Source organism: Mustela nigripes, chromosome 4 (genome assembly GCF_022355385.1).
Source record: "Mustela nigripes isolate SB6536 chromosome 4, MUSNIG.SB6536, whole genome shotgun sequence".
In the NCBI taxonomy this organism is placed as follows: Eukaryota; Metazoa; Chordata; class Mammalia; order Carnivora; family Mustelidae; genus Mustela; species Mustela nigripes.
The window spans coordinates 56,035,825-56,056,524 of record NC_081560.1 but is presented as its reverse complement, the minus strand read 5'-3'; the positions used below and the strand labels follow the sequence as shown (position 1 = coordinate 56,056,524).

The 20,700-nt window shown below is 37.5% G+C and overlaps 1 protein-coding gene across 10 annotated transcripts in view; it reads left to right on the top strand.

Annotated features, from left to right (window-relative positions):
• Nucleotides 1-20,700, top strand: part of HDAC9 (histone deacetylase 9) — a 936,353-nt gene that overhangs the window by 519,446 nt on the left and 396,207 nt on the right. For 8 of the 10 annotated variants that reach the window (XR_009403815.1, XM_059396742.1, XM_059396744.1 and 5 more), the window contains 2 exons: nt 11,239-11,370; nt 14,485-14,600. Coding sequence is in view for 9 of the 10 variants with exons in the window: in XM_059396742.1 (XP_059252725.1) it covers nt 11,239-11,370; nt 14,485-14,600 (248 nt within the window). In the remaining variant the exon portion in view is untranslated. The remainder of the gene's footprint in view (nt 1-11,238; nt 11,371-14,484; nt 14,601-20,700) is intronic. The other 2 variants (XM_059396749.1, XM_059396748.1) reach the window with 1 other exon arrangement.

The following is a 20,700-nucleotide window of genomic DNA, read 5'->3' as shown; positions in this document are numbered from 1 at the left end:
AATATATGACAAAAAAAGTCATATATTTGAAGGAAATAAGATTTATGGCATTTAAGATTAGACAGTGATTTTACTAAATTTACCATGTATCATTCTCTTCAATACTTTCAAACTCTTTAAAGCCAAGGGAATGGATATTATTGCCCACATTTGCAGGCAAGAAAACTGAAGCATAGAGACATTGCATAGTACTTGGCCCCCATCACAGCATTAGTGGCAGATTCAGGGCTGGGAACAACGCCGGACGCTCATGCATGTGATCAGGTAAGGTTCGTGCTGAGAACACAAATAAGGACGACAAAGGTTAGATTTATGGGGATATCCAAAGAGTTATTAGGTGATAGGTATTAATTCCTGGGCCATATAGTCCCGACTGTGAGGTGGTTTTCTAGGAGAAATTGCATTCCTATCAAATACTGGTCTGCCCCAGTGCAGATCTCACCCCTGAGAAGGTCCTCACCCTGTCAGCAAATCAGTTCACATCTATGTTTACACATGAAGCTCTTATGAAGTGTCTGGGTAGAAAGTGTGTTAAAAAGTTTAACGTCACAAATAAAACTACTCTTCATGACACTTCTATTTGAAAGAATATATGAAAGATCCATTTAATAAAGAAAGCAAATAAAACTGTAAAGTACATGGTATAATTTCTTTCATGCATAGGCAGGAATTAGTTCATTACTGAAGGTATTAAGAGAATTGAATGATGTATTCTGAATTTTTATTTATAAGGGTAAAATGTCAGAACTAAAGAAACCTTTAAATAGAAAAGATATAAATATATCTATAAATTCAGATTCCCCCCAAAGTAGAACATTATTTAAGCTGTGAAATACTAATTTAGAATTAAGACTTTATTATAAACTTTATTAGAAACTGGATTGAAGAAGACTGAATATGCTCCTCATCTAGCTTGTTTTATTAAAGTGATAATTCAACATTTTGCTGCATTTTTAAAATACAGATTTTCAAAATTTGTCTTTACTTAGTAAATATTTTATACTTGAAAAATTGAAGCATGTAAAAGAAAGTATTCTAGATATATACGTCTAGATACATATGAAGGTATTCTGGGCTTTAGGGGATTATGATTTCCTTGAATCCAAAACATGTTATTTTTGGTGCCTGCCAGAAAAATGAAATTCCTTCTGCATTCCACATCTGATCTCTAAGACCTCTTGCCATAACATTCAGCATCAAGAAATTCTTAGAAATTAGAAAAGTTGAAGTTCAGCTAGTTCTCTTCTCAATAAAATTTGAAACCTAGCCTTTAATTAAGTTACCTTTCATGCTTGGATATACCCAAGCTGCGTTTATTCATTCAGCAACTGTTTATTGAGACTCGCCATGAGTCTATGCAGTTGCTAAGTACTGAGAATAGACACAAAATTATTACATTGACTCTTCTGAGTACTATGTGTGGTAGAATAATTTCAGTGAAGCAGGGAGGTTTGGAGCCATATTGCAGTGGTTTGAGGTTAGGAAGTGGTGATGGCAAGTGTAAGGCTACTTAAAAAAAAAAACAACAACAACTTTACTTTGAATTAAGGTATAAATACAGACAGTAGCTAATAATATTTATATCTCAGAAGGGCTTTTTTTTTTTTTTTTGAATGGGCAAGATGCCAACATGACTACGTGCTAAGAAGAGAGACACAAAGAGAGAGGGAGTTTGAAGATACAGATTGAACAGCTTCTCTTAGTATTGCATAATTTAGCTAAATTTTGCTTGACATTTCTTTGAAGCCTTATCTTCCACTTAGTATCCCTTCCCCACCTTGTTAGCATGTTTAATCTTTATTCCTTCAGTTTGCCAGCACCTTCCGCTAGACAAGGTTGCCTTCCACCTCTGCCTGTCAGAATCTCACATAGTCCCCAGGCTGTCCCCTCCCTGCCTTTCAGCCACACGCTGCCTATACTTCTACTTATCATATGGCATTGATCACTGTTAGTCTTTCACTCATTTTTGCAAGACCATGAATACCTGGGAGACAAAGGCTTTCTATTTTATATTGGTGAGGCACTTGCCTCAGCACTTAACACCGCTTTTTCACATTTACTGATTCATTAATTCGATAAGTAGCTAATGGGTTTATTCTATGTCGTTGGTATAGCCGAAGTGCTGAATAAGCAATGAAATATAACTAGACCCATTCCCAGCCCTCATGGAACTTGCTGCGTAGGTTCTCAATGTTTTTATTCAACAACTCTAAATTAGGTGGCTTAAACAATGGAACCAACTAAATAAAAAGATTTCACTTTAACTAGAAAAAGTGATGAAATATTTTATAACTTAATATAATTTGTTCCTGTCCAGAATTGTATTGTTTGATTAAAGTATCTGTTTAAAAATGGGAATTTGTACTTTAAATGTCCTAAAAATTCAAAGAAAATTGTTATTTCCTCTTCTGTTTTTCCTAGTATTAAAAGAAATCTAGCAATGAGTAGCAATCTGTATGTCCATTTATTCATTCAGTCAATTTTTACTAAGTGTTGACAAAGCCAGCTGAGCACTAGGCATTTGAGAAAAGCACTGGTATGAAAAAGGGAATGGGATTACCCAGCAGCGTAGAGTACTGCTCTTAGTATGAGGAAATTCAGTGGGTCCTTGAGATTTAGAAGTGCCCACTCTGGCTCACAGATGAAGCATCCCTGAATGCTGAGGGAGAATGCCCATGGAGAGCTGAGAACCTCTTCTGGACCACATTCCTGTTAGACCTCCATGCTGATCTGAGCTGCTTCCTAAAACTCAGTAATTCTCTTTGCTCTGTATTCCCTTTAGCATTGTTCTAATCAGAACAAGGTGGTGGTTGTTGTTTTCAGTTGTGGGGAACCTAAGAGTTAAACTGCCATGTCAAATGGTGGAAGGAAATACTGACAGATGCCTACACAGATTCACAATGATATGTGCCAGTGTGCCGTCTTCCAAAGCAGCACTGCAGATCACCTAACTGTCCAGTTACCAAATGTTTAAATAAGATATTGCATACTCACATGTAAATGTAACTTAAATAATATATGATATATCCATATAAGGTATTTTTAATAGAATGTGTAACTGCTTGGGTAAAGATTAATAATATACTTTCAAGGGAAAACAGTAAATGGAATCTTTTTCTTTTCTCTCTCTCTCTCTCTCTCTCTCTTTTTTTTTTTTTAGTTTTAAGATGTTTATTTATTTGAGAGGGAGTTGAGAGCATGAGCAGGGGGAGAGGGAAAAGCAAACTCCCTGCTGAGCAGGGAGGGAGCCCTGACCTGGGGCTCAATCCCAGGACCCTGAGATTATAACCTGAGCCAAATGCAGTTGCTTAACCAACTGAGCCAACCAGGTGCCCCAATGGAATCAATCTAAAGAATAAATAATTGCCCATGAAAAGACTCATAATACATTATTAAATGAACAAACAGTAATATAATCATAAATAAAATTTGATTCTCATTTTCAAGCACTTTTATGTACAAAGCACAAAAGAAACATGTTAGCAGACTAAACTTAATTTGTCCCGTTTCTAAAAATATTGAACATATATGACCTACATAATCAGAAGACAGCAACAAATGTTGTTATAAAATAAACACTGCAGAAGACCACACTATGAATTGAGTAATGTGAATAATACTTACCAGTATGCTTTTGAAAAAAGAATAATTCTTTTTTAATAAATAGATATATTTGGTATATTCTCAATAAGAAGATAGATAGATAGCTACAAAATATTTCTGAGTGAAAAAGAATAGTATTATAATTTCTCCAGGAAATCGCATTCATAAATTACCATAAATATGGCTAGTTACTAGAAGCTAAGATTACCAAAGAAATGATTTTTTAAAACTTGTATATCTGAATTATATGATAATAACAATATGAATTACATATTGTTAAGTGGTTATAATTAGAAAGAGTTAGGTTAGAAATTTTGCTCCCTAATACCAAAATGTATAAAATCTGACTCATAACAGTAAAAGTCCATATTGTGAGCCAAAAAAAAAAAGCGGAAGTTGTGTTGGATTTGTAGTATTATTCTAAATGCTAACTTTGAAAATATATAGTCTTTGTCTGATTAAGAAAAGTTTTAATTAGAGTAACCTGTATCTTTAGATCAACTAGATTAGAGAATTTCCTGTGTCTCCAAATTGTATTTTCATAATTTTACGGATTACTTAATTGAACAGTTCACAGTGGCATGAATTCCTATGAGCTAGTCTAAAAGAGAGAAGCGACTCAGGCGCATGAATTCCTACGAGCTAGTCTAAAAGAGAGAAGCGACTCAGGCAGGAAACTTCATTTTTCTAAAGGGCATTCAAAAGAGAATGAATGAATGACAGGTTTTATGTGCCTTGTTCCAAGTGACAGGAGTGTTGGAATATGGCAGCTCCTAAGGTAGCCCTGTGGGTGGGAGAGAGCAGGAGAAATCTAGGAGAGAGAGAGAGGCTGAGTGGACGAATCCACAGATATCTGGCATAGCAGGGAAGAATGACAATGCCAGAAAAGGCATCTGAAGTTGGCAATAGAGCCCTCAGCTTCCCCTATACTCACAGTGCTAAATGTGCACTGCAGGTAAAATCGTTGAACATATACATATTCTTTAGTATAAAGATACACTTATTAACCTAGTACTAAATTTTGATTGATAATTGTCTTAATTAAGAGTATAATTGACCGTCAACTGAAATGTCTTCCTTTTGTCCTTAATGATCATTTCCAATGAGAATGAACAACTTCTATATACCATGATATGGGGTATTGAATTTTTGTCTAAATTGTTCGTGTAAAGGATATTTGTAATTTAGGATTAAAAGTGAACAGAGACAAATGCACACAGTAGGCAAACATTCTTCATTTAAGACAGAAAACTAGGGCGCCTGGGTGGCTCAGTGGGTTAAGCCACTGCCTTCGGCTCAGGTCATGATCTCAGGGTCCTGGGATCGAGTCCCGCATCGGGCTCTCTGCTCAGCAGGGAGCCTGCTTCCCTCTCTCTCTCTCTGCCTGCCTCTCCATCTACTTGTGATTCCTCTCTGTAAAAAAAATAAAAAAAATCTTTAAAAAAAAAAAAAAAAAAAAAAAGACAGAAAACTAAATTAAATAGTAATTATAAACAGGGAAGTAAAAAGACTAAGGAAAATACATGGAGTCAATTACCAACAAAAAATGGTGTTTTTTTTTTTTTTTTAAAGGTTTTATTTCTTTATTAGGGTGCCTGGGTGGCTCAGTGTGTTAAAGCCTCTGCCTTCGACTCGGGATGGAACCCTGCATCAGTCTCTCTGCTCAGTGGGGAGCCTGCTTCCTCCCCCTCTCTGCCTGTGTCTCTGCCTACTTGTGATCCCTGTCTGTCAAATAAATAAATAACATCTTTACAAAAAAAAAAAAAAAGAGGTTTTATTTATTTATTTGAGAGAGCATGAGCAAGAGAGAGCAAGAGAGCACGAGCAGGGGGAGCAGCAGAGGAAGCAGCAGAGGGAGAGGAAGAAGCAGATTCCTTGCTGCACAAAGGGCCTGATGTGGAGCTTGATCCCAGGACCCCAGGAGCATGACCTGAGCTGAAGGCAGCTATTTAAGCTGCTGAACTACTCAGGCACCCACAAAAAAGGGTTTTAAATACACTGAGTAAAAGATCAGAAAAAGGACTATTGCTATTCTTGTTGTTGTTTTTAATATGTAACATTGCATTAGGCAAAAGCTGTAAACCAGCTGTAGCTCGCAGTCCTTCCACTTTTTTTATTTGTTTTGTTTTAACATAAGTTCCTTAGTCTTTTATATAAACTATCTTAAACACTCGCTTATTTATCTATTGAACAGACAACCAGTTCAGCTAAGCACTTTATTCCACTCTTTTAATTTTGCAGCATGAGGTCCGTATTGTAGGCATCATTACTGCTCCGTGAAACATGATAAAATGATTCACAGATCAAACAACTCCCCCAGGGTTGCAGTTAGTCCATGAAAAGTTAGCACTGAAATCTGAGTCTGGTCTTTTTGGTGTCAGAGACCTGTTTGCTTCTGCAGAAAATACTTTCCATATCCATAAGTGTGTGCATGTGTATAAAATCGACACCCCCACACTCACACCAAATCTTTCAGTGAAATGACAAGTCTGGACCTTGTCACTTACTATTGGAATCCTAATTGTTTAACTCAGGCTTCTGCTACCTAACTCTCCTATTTCTTTCCTGGTGGTTTTGCCCCTACCTTGCCATGCCTGAGTTCACTCTGCACCATGGATGTCAGTAGGAGAAGTAAGATTTGAAATACATTTAGCTCGTGAGGCATCTTGCATATGTTTTCTGTTCCTTTTGTTCCCTTCTTAATTTCTTTGAAGTGAAGAGAGCAAAAGCTTTTAAGTCTGTCCTCTTTATTTTAATATTGATTGTTTTCATTTAAATAATGATGATCAATTTTTCATGCAGGGTTTTCATCTCAGCAGACAAAGGCACTCAGATGGGCACACACACTAAAAAGCTTGCCTTCTGTTTCTGTGATTAATTGAGATGTAGAGAGTGATGGGTGTGGGGTAAAAATAGAAAGGCAATTAGTGCAACTAGGCATGAAATAACATTGAGATACAAGCAGAATGTCTCCCCAGTTAGTGATCTCTTTCTGGGCTCTTGTGGATTAGCATCCCATTAGTAAGTCACTGGAATGGAAATCTTCAGCCTTTGGGGAGACCAGAGCATTAAAAACGGAATTAACTCTAACTGCAAACTGAGTCAGCACAATAGGTCATTAATTCGACTCCGTGGGTATATATATCATGCTGAGCTTCGGTGTGTGGGCTTCTAAAATATTAGGAGTGAGTGTATAAAGCATTGCAAGGACTAAATGATGGTTATCTATCATTCTATCCTTCAGTATCACCATTGAGATACTAATGTCTCTGGTGGTTCAAAACCAGTATTGAAATACAGACAAAACTTTTTACTAGAACTAGTGGATATGGGCCTTTACTTAGAAAAGCTGTGTATTGTGTATTTTGAAAAAATAAATTCCTCTTACACTTACAGAATATTAATGATTCCTAGTTTTTAAAAAGCTTCATCCTCAATTGATAAAGACAAAAATATCACGATGCCTCAGATAGTATCACTCCGAAGATTGAGAATTAAATCTTTCTGCATGAAGTTGACTTGGTTTGCTTTCTTTAGAAATAACCAGTGGCATCAAAAATATTTTCATGGGGCACCTGGATCTCAGTCCATTAAGTGTCTGACTCTTGATTTTGGCTCAGGTCATGGGATTGAGTCCTGTGTTCAGGCTCTGCGCTTAGCAGGGGGTCTACTTGAGGATTCTGTCTCCCTTTCCTTCTATCTGCCTCTCCTTCCCCACTCCCCCACCCCCCATGCCATGTGCTCTCTCTCTCTCTTTTTCCTCAAATAAATAAATCTTTAAAAATTGTTTACAAACAAATTTCTAAGTATAAAATATATTGAAATATTGAATATTTTCAATCAACCTATAGTACACCCTGGTTTCTGATACTCTTTTCTTTCTTATTCTTCTACATCCTCTTTAAGAATTGCTAACAGATAATATTATTTCCTTTGATCATCCCCGTGTAGCACAGTCATTAACAACTGCCATTTACTGATTGCTTACCCCAAGGTTTCTCACACTTGGCAATACTGAAATTTGAGTCCAGATAATTCTTTGTTGTAGGGCTGTCCTGGGCATTATAGGATGTTTAGCAACCTCCCGGGCTTCTACCCACTAGATTCCAATAGCTATACCCCACATGGCCCATCAGAAATCTCTGCAGACACTGCCAGTCATCCCATGGTGTCAGCATCTCCCCTGACTGAGAACCACTGGTTTATGCTCTACTAGACACTATCTCTGTGATTCTACAATCAAAATGTGGGACTTTGTGAATGGGAGCCTTGGTAGGAAATAGAACCTACACAATATTTACTTACAACTTACAACTGCTTAGGGATGTTATGGCACCCAGAAAATATCAGTAGTGAGAAGTCATTCCCACCCCAAGGGCTGAAAAAGCAAGGAGAGGAGATAATGTTCCTGGGGTGTTGGGAAAGCTGGAAGCATGGAGAGGCCTCTAGACAGAGATGAAATCAGGAAGAGACAGAACAACACCATAACACAAAGAGCAAAGGATACCCTGGCTCCTCCTTCCTCCTTAATCCTTTGTCACTAAAAAGTCCTACAGTAGGTGAGCCCAAATGAAATCCAACCAGCAAAGGATTGGAGTGATGCAACCCCAGGATTTAGTCCTGTGGGCTCAGACACAGAAGGAAAATGGAATCCTTGGAGGAAAAGAAAAGAAAAGAAAAGAAAAAACTGCCCTCAATTTAACATGAAAAACTGAGCTTTAAAGAAACAAAGTAATTCACCCAAAACCAGTGTCCTCTGTACACTACTAGTAACCTGTAGCTTGTTGGCATCAATGAATGGACATTCAGTGAAACTATGAATTTTTCAAGGTTATTGATTTCAGTAGCTGATAGAAACAAGAGCAGACCCAATTCTCATTCCCAGTCTGGTGTTCACTTTTTTTGTGTTGACCTCTGAAAAAAATTTAAGAACTGTATATCCAGCCCATTCTTCAGCAGACAAACATGAGATTGAAAGCTATGTGCTGACCTGGAAAGTCATTTTTTCCTAAAAAGCTTATGGAATTCTAGATTTCATATAGAATGTTTAAATGGCATATGCTGTTTTTCCAAGCTTTTGGCACATTTTTGTCTTGATTGCAGAAACCCGGCCCCAGCTGGTGCAGTGTGTGAGGAGAGGGAAGAAGACTGGACTGAGAAACAGGGGATTTGGGGCCGATTTTCAGGTTTCATAAGTGAAGAGTCAGGATCAGAAAACACTAGAGTCTCACTGAATATCCCATAGCTGGAAAGTAGACTCAATGTCACCTCTTCCCACAGAAAACATAGTGTACTTTCTACCCCATTTACAGTGATAAATCAGTTGATTTACTTCCTCTGGACAGCAAGTCGGTAGCATTTAATACTTTAAGTCTCATCATAAAGGCATATCTACATTAAAGTCTAAGAATCTTTTCTTTATTTTTGTCTTCACATTATAGCAAGGCTACAGTGGAAACCGATATAGTTAGCACATAGGGATTCCTCATTTCTTTCTTTTTTTTTTAATATTTTATTTATTTATTTGACAGAGAGAGATCACAAGTAGGCAGAGAGACAGGCAGAGAGAGAGAGAGAGGAGGAAGCAGGCTCCCTGCTGAGCAGAAAGCCCGATGCGGGTCTCGATCCCAGGACCCTGAGATCATGACCTGAGCCAAAGACAGAGGCTTAACCCACTGAGCCACCCAGGCGCCCAGATTCCTCATTTCTTCCTTTCTTCCTTTCCTTTTTTGGTTTCAGATGAGTATATTTACTGACTGACAGCTTTTTAGAGACAAAAACTAGAGTGTTTCAAGGAATTTTAAAATAAATATATACAGGTAAATCTAAGTGAATTAATACAGTTCCATTTTTCTCCCTTTAATCCTGGGTGAATCGATGCTAATATTTCAGATTCAGAAATCTCTACTAAGATAAAGTGGGTTGACACTCCCAGAAAGTCTGGAAGGTCCTTGGTCCTTTGCCCAAACTATTTACCTTCTTTGCCTCAAGGTGGGGGGCCCAGAAAATGATACATTTCAGGGCTTCAGACACTGAGCTTCTTGTTCTTCGTCTTGCTCTCTGCCCACTCCCCCTTCCACTCTGCAGTATTTGCAAGCTGTCCTGTTTCACGGTTTTCAGCCATAGAATCAGGTGTATAACACCAACAAATTAACTTGTTTTATTTTTCATAATTGAATATTTCTTTCAAGCTCCTATTTCACCTGCCTTATTCCAAGTAAGCCTAGAATGCAGGGGTTCTCAATCCAGGGTAGAGCTGGAGAGAAGGGAAACAGAAAAGAAAAAGACAAAACTAAAGTATAGATGTTTGAAGTCTAAACATAAAAACAAGCAAAGAAGAGAGAAAGAAAGAAAAGATTGTAAGTTCTACTTCAATAGCCTTTGTAGTCAGGCAAAAATACAAAATTCCTTCGAAGAAAACATTTTCACTCATCAAAAACTCTGGCTGCATGATAACATTGTATCTGAGATGATTAGGAATTCTTTGGGAAATGGTTTATAATTGTTAGGGTGTTTATACATGAGGAAAGGTGGAGTAGCTATATTTTCAGTATTTAGAAGAGTAGATTTGAGCTAGATTATCTAGATACAGACCATGGTGTCATCCCTTTTCACCTATGAGACCTTGGGCAAGTTACTTACCCTCTCTGTGTGTTGGTTTCCTCATTAATATAATCAAATATAAAGAGATTATGGTTTAACAAGTTAATAATGACAAAGCATTTAGAACAGTAGTGGACATAGAAATCATTCTGTGAATGCTAGTTGTCTTTGGATACCCTCTTTCCATTACCTCCCCCCAGCACTGTTATCATGATCAACACTAATTTGTACTATGTAGGGATTCAATCTAATGTTTCCATTCTTTTAGAGTATAATTATGTAGAAATCTAATCCATAATAACTAAATTATAGCGCATCACTGTTTAGAATAGTTTAACCAAAAAATAATAATAACTTATGTAGGAATAATGTGCATTTGTACTTTGGAGTATATAACCTTACTCAGAACTTTCTATTCTAAGAGTTGGCCACCCTTTCTCTCTTCTTGATTGTGTACTAAATCTGTAGAAAGGCTTATTCATAGCGACTCTATTTGGTTTGGTGTTATGATACCAAGTATATTTTCCCAGGATTTCAGGCTAGAGACTACTGACAAAGAAATATTCCAGAAGTCAGAATTAGACATAAATTGTATGCTACAGAGGTGTCTTCTTATTACCAGAAGTCAGGCCAGAGTCTCTAAAATCACATTAGGGTACTGTTTTTGTGGGTATTGAGTTTCACCCTTGAGAGAATTAAAAGAGCTGACAATGACGTATAATAAATCTTACACTGACCCAAACATATTTAGTGATTAAACTTCCCAGCAATCCCAGTTCTGTCAGCTTAAATAAGTAGAAAACTTATATTTTTACTCTTTCTTCACTTTCCATTTAAATAAGTAGATTTCATAGAAATAATTACTATATTTGTCTGTTTAATTCATTTAGAGTTAATGCCTTATTTACATGCTTGGGATTTTAATTTGAGATGAGAAGGAACCAAGAAAAGTATGAGCCGTTTTTTTATACACAGGAACAACTGGCTCTCTATTTTTTAATTTTTATCTATTTTCTTTGTCTCAATCCCCAGCCTCTGAGCCCAACTTGAAGGTGCGGTCCAGGTTAAAACAGAAAGTGGCAGAGAGGAGAAGCAGCCCCTTACTCAGGCGGAAGGATGGAAATGTTGTCACTTCATTCAAGAAGCGAATGTTTGAGGTGACAGGTAATTGAGGACTGTGCAGACATACACTAAAAAATGCCGGTAGGAGGAATGAAAATAAATAGCGTAGAATAAATATGGCTGTTGCGTATTAAAAGTTATTTTGAGGAGAAACATGTCTTAAAAGGAAATTCTATTGAACATGCACAAGTAGCTCAGTAAACCTTGCCATGCATTCACCAACTGTGTTAAACAGGAAATGAATGAAAAACAGAACTGTGTGTCAATCTAGGCATAACTAGGGAATGCCAAAGTTCACCTTCATCTTTTCAGAAACAGGCAGTCCGTTTTAGGAATGCCAACCAGAAGAGTATAACTTTTAATGAAATTTGATCAGAAATGAGCAGAGGGAGGTCCGAGAGGAACACTTCCCCCATACTCAGACACGAATGTACAAAATACATCTGGGAAAATTAAACTATGTGGAACAGCAAAACCTTGACTTTTCAACAAATTTACAGAACTCATAAATGACTTTATGTGTTTACTAGTGAACTGGGACTTATGGCAGGAGGGGGATATATTGCCTTTTAGGAAGGGAAAGAAACTGTCATTTTCACTACTCTCCAATGGAAGCGTTCTTATTTTCTTAGCTGCCTGGTTAGTGGTGGGGTGAACAGGTTAGGAAATTCAACCTGATGTCTTACAAAGCTTTCTGGTCCCAGCTGTACCTGATCTGAAATTAGAGAAGACTTAGGGATACAAGAACCAAAAAGGCTAGCCAAAATAATAATACTGACTACTGTTTATCAAGTACCTACTTGGACCTACATGCGTTGTATTTGGTCATTTCCTTCGGTTGCATCCATAGAGAAGTGGTAATCGGCAACCGTTTTTTTTTTTTTCCCATTCTCACAGAAGATTGTGCTTATACCAGTGTAGTCAGTTGCTATCATTTCTCCAAGATCAGATCTTGTCCTTAGCAGGAAAGGGTAATAATTTTCCAAAATTATTTGTTTTCTGTATCTCCTGTGGCCATAAGAACACCTACTTTGGGTAGATAATACGGAAAAGATTGCAGAAGTGGGAGTAGAAAAGTACAGAATATTAATGCAATGTGGTAGTTTGACAAGTTATTTAGGAAAAGCAAAATGTGCAGTCTCCTACTCATTCCTGGTAGATTAATAAATTTAATACAGATTTAATAAAAAATCTTTATCTGAAGATTTTTTCCTTGAGAGATAAGAAATGTTAAATAAATGCATATATAAATAAATAAATATTATTCTACCAAAGTATATTTTTTTCAGTATCAAATATAATCACTAATTTGGACCAATTTAAATTCAGAGCTGCAGACTTTTTTTTTTTTTTCAGAACACAGATTTGTACCTAAGTAAATAAAAATCTTAATTAAGCTTTCATAATAGAGGTACTTGGTGGGGTTGGGGAAATGAATCTATTTTAATGTAAAGAAGATGAACATATCAAATGCCTAATGTAAATAAAGATTTTTCTAATTGGAGAGAGTACGCTCCCTTATAACAGGAAAACTTGATGAAAATAGAAAGCCATATACATTGCTTTGCTTTTTTTGTTTGTTTTTGCTTTAGAATCTGATCAATCCAAGGGCATATTTATTTATCCCAGTGTTCTCTTCTATTTTCCTATCAAGCTCTTCTTGATGGTAACTTCTCCCCCACTGTCACATGTTACATTGCAGTGGAATTTTGCTCAGTGCATATCTGGCTAATACTTAATTCTAACTTAAAAGAGATGATAATTTGCTGGAGTTTCCCTCACGTTTCTTTATTTTTGAAATACCATATTTTTCAGAAAGGGACTTGTATGTTTATTTGATGCACATTTCTGGTCATTGAGCTAGGACTTGTGGACGCTTTGGTAGATTTTTAAAACTAGTATGTTGTACTTATTCTCAATGTCTTTGGAGGATCTGAACTACCAGAGACAGATTTATTCACCTATCCCCCCCACCTTTCTCTGCCAGCTTTCACATAATGTGGATGAGCTTTGTTTAGATCTTCAAGCTAATTATTTTCCTGTAGTCAGAGACCATTGTGGCATCGTAGAGCAGATAATTGCTATCGTGGGTCTTCTCCCAACTCTGCATCTCCCTTCCCCATTTCCTAGGCTCAAGTACCTGCTGTTTCCAAATCCTGTGCCCCCTCTCCTCCCAAAAGTTGACATGGGAACCACTTGCTATCTCCCTGTTTTTTAAGTTCCACAGTTTTCTGCCCCTTTTCCCACCAAAGCCATGTTATTTAACAATTCACAGCCGTGGCCCCTCCCAGTGCCTTCTCCTGCACTCTCTTCTTCTCTGCTGTTCGCATTTCATGAACTACTTCCACTTCTCTTCAAGCCCCTGTTGCTATCTGATTTCTTCTCTGAGATTTTCTCAGTGTTCCCAGAAAATCAGTTGCTACCTCCCCTGCCTCCCCATGTTGTAGAATCCCGTTGTAGCTTGTACTTGTGGCCTAGAATTCTCATGTTCACAGCAGTGATTTCTACATAAGGAAATACTTCTGTCTGAATATCGCACCAAAAGACAGAAATAATGACTTTAAATTGACAAGGCAGATGTAAGAAAAGTACTTTTTTGTTTTTGTTTTTTAAAGACAGGATATGAAAATGAGATATTAATGAGAAATTGGTATTGAGTCACACAGGAAAGGCCAGAGTTAGGAGTCTGGGAGAAAATAAGCTCCTTGAAGTATTTTTTTTAATGTGTATTTTTCTCATTAAAAGAAAAGCAAATAAGAAAGAATCAAAGATAAAAATCAGATTGATCAATATGCAAGCAAAATATATAGACAGAAAGGCAGGGAGAAGATGTGTTTCAGAATTTTACACCCATGTCCTTTTTTTTTTTTTTTTCTCATCAAAATCTTCTATAATGTTCTCTAGCTCTTATTCTTACTTATCTAGAAACTGGAGTACTGCATTGTATCTTAATGGTGAAAACACAGGGAGAAAAGTGGTAGCAGAATTCAGAAATGTTTCAAAATTTTTCACAGTCCTTTTTGTGGACTGACATGGGGCTTGTTGTTCCCATAGTGGGGAAAACAGTGTTTGGTGCTATATGTCACTTACAATATCACCGAAGCTCATCCCTGTATGGTTTTCATGAATCAGCTTGTGCTTCCCAATGTCTTCCAGAATCTTCCGTCAGTAGCAGCTCTCCAGGGTCTGGTCCCAGCTCACCAAATAATGGGCCAGCTGGAAACGTTCCTGAAAACGACACCTCGGTTTTGCCACCTACTCCTCATGCTGAGGTACTATTTTACTATTTTGGTTCTTTTAAAAATTAGATCCTTGAATAGCCCTATAAAACAAAGTGATATTTCTGAAGTATAAAGCCACCTGTTCTTAGTTATTTTTCTTATAGGCTTATCGTGTATGGAATTGAATTAGGCTTGATCTTATTTACCAAGTTTGGATGACAATTATGGTTTGGAAATAAGGAAATGTAACCCTCAGGAAAAAAAAAAACACTGTTAGGGATGCTACCCAGCAGTTGTTAGTTACACTGCACAGCAGTTGTGCAACTCGGTAGTGTTGGGTTTGGTTCTTGGTTGTTCTGATGGGGTAGACCCAAAAGCAAGTAAAAAAAGACTTTGTGCAAACCTCTCAGAAGAACAGCCTAGCAAAGTAGGTTTTATCCATTGCCCTGGAGAGTAATGAAAAAATAATTTAAGTATTACATAGGATTCTACTGAGCAAACATTAGCAGAGGACCTACTACGTGCCATTCATTTTGCCTGGCAATGGGAATATAAAAATAAATAAGATATGAACTCTGTTCCTGAGGAATGAAATGTTAAAGGAAATGGATCTGATTGTACGCAGTCAACCATTATAACATTTGTTTTTCAACACCTAATTTATGGAAACCAATGATATAAGAATAGAGAAAGATAAATTTGTGAGTCAACAAGAATTCTTCTGTATAATTTTGTTATTAAGCTAAGCCATGGCAGCAGTCTGGAAATAGCCATTCTTAGGGAATCAGCTGTTTTGAAGACACCATCAATTGACTGAAACTCTTGTTTTTTCTTTTCTGTCAATGTAAGGCCTCCTTACCATGATTTGCTCTATGCAGGGAAAGCTGGTACAATAACTTCTCATATGTAACTGTAACATATTTCTTTCCTTATATTTGATACAGTCGTGGTAACTTAGGGTTGAAAGAGACTGATGAAATCTCTGATTCTTGCATCACCTATATAGCTTTCCTAATGTGTAATTATCAAACTTTTGCTAGCATACTTCTACTTACAGGAGCTCCCTTTGCTCTTTCCTGAGACAACTCAGTTGATTTGAGAGAATTCCCTTGACAGAAATGTCTTCTGTACATTATGCCAATATCTGTGTCTCTACAATTTCATATATATACACACTTATAACAAATTATTTCTAAATTGTAAAATTACCAGGCCAAAATGTAATTTGAAGGCAGAAAACCAGAGGTTATTTCTGTTAAGTTAAGGGCCGAAACCAATGAAATCACTTGCTCTGAGAACATTTGCGTAGTTCAGTTTTGGGGGGTTTGTTTGTTTGTTTGTTTTTAAGATTTTATTTATTTATTTGACAGAGAGATCACAAGTAGGCAGAGAGGCAGGCAGAGGAAGAGGGAAAAGTAGTCTCCCCACAGAGCAGAGAGCCCAATGTGGGGCTCCCTCCCAGGACTCTGGGATCATGACCTGAGCCCAAGGCAGATGCTTAACTGACCAAGCCTCCCAGGGGCCCCTGTATAACTTCAGTTTTGAGTTTTGGTTTTTAGGGCCTCACAAGACCTGAGATAGAAGGCAGGCTCAGTAGTGACCAAGGAGGCTAATCTAACATGAAATTAAGCTGGAGTTTCAAAAGCTCATGTCTACACTATGTTGGTAAGTCCCTCACCCCACCCCCAGAAGTGTTTGGATGCAGACCAGAGCAGGCACAGGATTTCTCCCTGAGAAGTTTTAACCAGAAGCTTGACCTTGCATGGAGTGATAGCCCAAATTTCTGTAATTTCAAACTGTTATTTTGGTTTAAAGTGCCCAGATTTGTTAGGGTTTGTAGGTGTCTGGAAAAGCAAATATAAATCCTCTCTAGAGGAATATACCTGCATTCTAGATTTCAAAAATTTCCTTCAATTTTCCGAGGAAAATGGGGAGAAGAGATAGACATTCTCTTGCTTATGATCAGCTTCAGCTACTTAAAGAATAACAATACAGGCCTCCACATTATCTCCAGACCCTTCATCTATTTCTTGTTTTTCATGGTTTTCTTTCTCTTTTTCATTATCCATTCTAAAACACGATACGAGATAGCATAAGTACTTCACATATATTTGTAATCAGAGATGTAAGTGGGATTTTTGGACTATTGGTTATAGGTATCGTATTTCTGTTAGTGCCATTATTTGTCAATACTGGTCAGTTTTCTGTGACCCTTTAGTCAGTTTCCAGGAAAAGAACAACTTTGTCACAGGCAGTTCTAAAAACTTTAGGTTTCCATTGCCTCTCAGTTTGAAGAATGTGATTCTCAGTAATAGCGGAAACACTAAAGGGTCTGGATTCTGAATCAGCTCTAGATGAATTCTGTGGCTCTGGAAAAAGAAATGTCACATTAAACCACATTCAACAGCATGTATGATTCTTAGAGATGCGTTGTTAGGGCTACAAGATGTAGAAGACCACTTAGAGTATCTGATAATATTTTATGAGGTTCAGAAACAACAGTGCGGGTTCTTGATCATGAAAGCATAGGTAGTAAAAGTATATTTTACAAAGGTTAAGGGTGTAATGACCACAAAATTTAGCATGATGATTACCTCTCTGGAGGGACCGAGGTGGAGAGGGTGGGGAGAGATATGGTTTGTTACTAAAGAGGAAGATATATGTATTCTTTCATTATAAATACACATCTATGTATATAGTACTTAGTACAACACAGAAGAACAACCAAGAAATATATATTTCTGAGATTAGAAATAAATGGAAAAGGGGAGATTTTTCTCTTTACTTCAAACTTTTTATGACCTGTTGTATTGAATATCCCAGATCATGAGATCCTATCTTTAAATTTCAAAATACATTGGAGAACGAAAATTAAGGGAATTTGTTTACATTGTTCTAATCTATTTTTTATTCCTAAAACCTTCACTTTCACAAATAATCTGTTTAGAATTCCCTACCTTTTCATCTACTTACTGAACATTCTGTTACTACGGACCTTTCCTTCCACCCCACCAGTAAGGGGGGGAAAAAAAACAACACACACACACAGAAGGAAATGTGATTTAATGGAGTTTGAAAGAGTAGAAGTATTTCCTCAGGTCAGTGACAGGACACTCACCTCCAAAGCTGGAAAGACTAGTTCAAAAGCAAGCAGTGACTTACTTCATAATGAATTAATTGTGTGCCTGAACTATGATCCAAAAGGCCAGGTGGGCAGACCTTTATGCACTGATGGGTAGCCTCTCTGTGGCCCAAAACAAAAAATTCAGCCCTGATGGCTAACATGTGGTTTTCTGCTGCATTGCCATTTACAGAGGTCTATAATGTAATTCATAGTGGAGAGCTAAAGAGACAGCAGAATTCAGATGGAAACTCTCAACAAATTAATATGCTAGCTGTGTAACACAAAATGCTTGTACCTAAACTGGAAAAAGAGGAAAACAAATATTTTCTGCCAATTCTTGATTAACAATCATTTCGGATTTAGTAAGAGTTTTATAGACATCTTCCAAGATTCACAATAGTGTGTAATTTCATATCAACAAAAATAGTTTCAAGGCGTGAAAAAATATACATCATCAACTGTACTTTCAAAAGCCAAGCTAGTTTCACACTTTACCATTTACAAAATAGGCATATTCTACCATCTTCGGTTAAATAACACCAGTGAATTTTCATTTTTAAATAGTTCAACAGTGTACATTTGTATGAACTCTTTATTCTGTGACCTGTAAGTAGAAAAGCACATCACCTAATTCTTCCAGAGCCCATGAATGGGATTCTACTCCCTTTTACTGCTTAGGAAGGAGGAAAGTAAGGCTGTATCTCAGGCTGATGTTGAGGCTTTTGGCAAAAAGAAAATTTTTAGCTTATAATTCACATGTCCTGCATAACATAGCTGGAGGTGAAGACAGAAGTAGGAGGAGAATTTACTCCTAAGTCCCCGCTGAGGAAATGGCACAGTGAATTCAAACGTATGGGTCTTCCATTCAGAAGGCTCCCCAGGAACCTGGCTCCGAAACCAGCTACTTTGTCATCATCAGTTAAGTCGCTAAACTTGCCCCCGACCTTAGATCTAGTGAACGGCAGCCATGCCGCCTCCAAAAGCGTTGTTGTAAGGAATCAGTGTTGGGAAGGCGGATGGTGAATTGTGAAGTGTGAAAGGAGTTCATTTTCTGTTGTTGTTATCAATACTGACTCTTAGGAGGGAAAACTCATTAGCATGTTTGTCTCCAAGCCAGCGAATCACATGTGAGAGCGAGTCTCCATCTGCTCCGACCACTTCTGTTCCATCTCTTCTATTTCTTGCATATGCTCAGTCCTGAACTCGGATTGTTGGAGCTTCTTGTTTTACTCATTTGTAAACTTGGTTGGGGAGCTGAAACCTCAGGAGTTTCTATTTCCAGCTCCAGTCAGAAACGTCTTTACCTATCTAGTTACTTTATTGTTAATACTGCGGGCCTGTGGCTTCAGATGTTTCCACGAATATCAACACCATTATTTTAGATTCCGTAGATTTATTTGATAGCTATGTTAACAGTAGCCAAGCAGCTGGTTTATTTCTATTTGAACATTAGTGGCTGGCTCTGCTATGCTATTTTTTAAATCATATTTTTTTTTCCCCAGCAGATACAAATGATTTTTTTAAAAGGATTCTAATAATAAGGTTAAGTACTCTGAAATCATCTAAAATGTCACTTGTTTTGCCCCCAGCTCACATGACTCATCTGCCTATTGTTTCATAATGGCTGTTGTGACATTTGCTGTAAATGTTATGCTCCATTCTGCGTGGGTGTGGAGCTAGGGTTTTAGATGGCAGAAAATAAAATGCTTTCCCCCCATCTTTGGGGAGAAGAGGTTGCTATGACAGAAGAATCATTTAGGAGGAATAACATGAGTCAATATTGTAAAGCAAGACCTTTAATGAGACCTTCAGCAGTGCCTTTTAAATGGAGAGGGAGCCCTGTCAGAGGATAATTTCTTGTCACCAGATCATTTCATAGTAGTACATCCTTGGATGTTCAGCAAAAATAAAAACTTAGAGATTTAAGTTTCTAAAAAAATTCTGCATCATGTGGAGCTGTTCATTTTCTATCGGCTGTCTGAAAGGATAAGAGAAAATGAATACTACTTAAAAAAATTACAGTGAAAACTGTAAGAAGTATTAAATGATTAACTTTTTTTTTTTTTTTTGGCTTGGAATTCTTTCTTAGTTTTGTTGTTGTTGTTTTTAATTTTTAATGTGGCTCTCTCTCTTTTTTTTTTTAAGTCTAATTTGGGGGTCTGGGGCCTTTTAAACCTGCAGCACATTGGGGTTTACAAGCCTGTCCTCCTGCATACCAGCCTAATACACACAGGTGTTGCCTGATCATGCAAGTCAGACGTGCTTCTGTCTCAGGCCCAAGGAGCTGACGTCCAGGGAAGGTGGGCAGCTGGCCAGTCACAAGCCAGTGAGTGGTAGAGCTGGGTGCAGGGCACTGAGACCACACTTCCTTTCACCAGTCCCGACTGCCCCTCACCAGAACTCTGTAGGTAACTGACACTCTTTTTCTGATGGTTGTGCATATTGTAGGTTAATTTTGAACATGTAGTCAATTTAAAATTCTATATCCACTTTTTATATGAGCTTCTTAAAAAGTAGGTGATTATTTACATAACTAGTGTTCTACCAAAGGCATCTGTTGACTTGTCTTCAGAGTGAGAAGAGTATTCTTTTCCCCTCCCTCCCTTCCTTCCTCTGTACCTCCTGTCCCCACTTCCGTTCTCCTTGTCCGCATAGGCAGTCATTCTCTTCAGTATTTTTGTTTGTATGCTCTCTACATCGTAGGCATTTTCTGCTTTGTATCCAAGAATTTTAGTGAGTATAAATGGCACAGTGTTACCAGTCTTATTCCATTTCTTATTTTTATCACTAAGCATATGTTTTTGGACCTAGTCATGTCATTTTGGATGCACATACCTAATACTTTGATTTTAATCATGGTAACAATCCATGGTGGCCAGTGCTCCACTGTACCTATCCATTCTCCGGTTGGATGCCCCAGTGGCCTCCAGCTCTCACCATCACTAAAAACTGCTTCAGTACATACTCAGGAACATCACCCTAAATGATGATGAATGAGAGCTTAAGGAGAGAATTTCTGGAGAATAT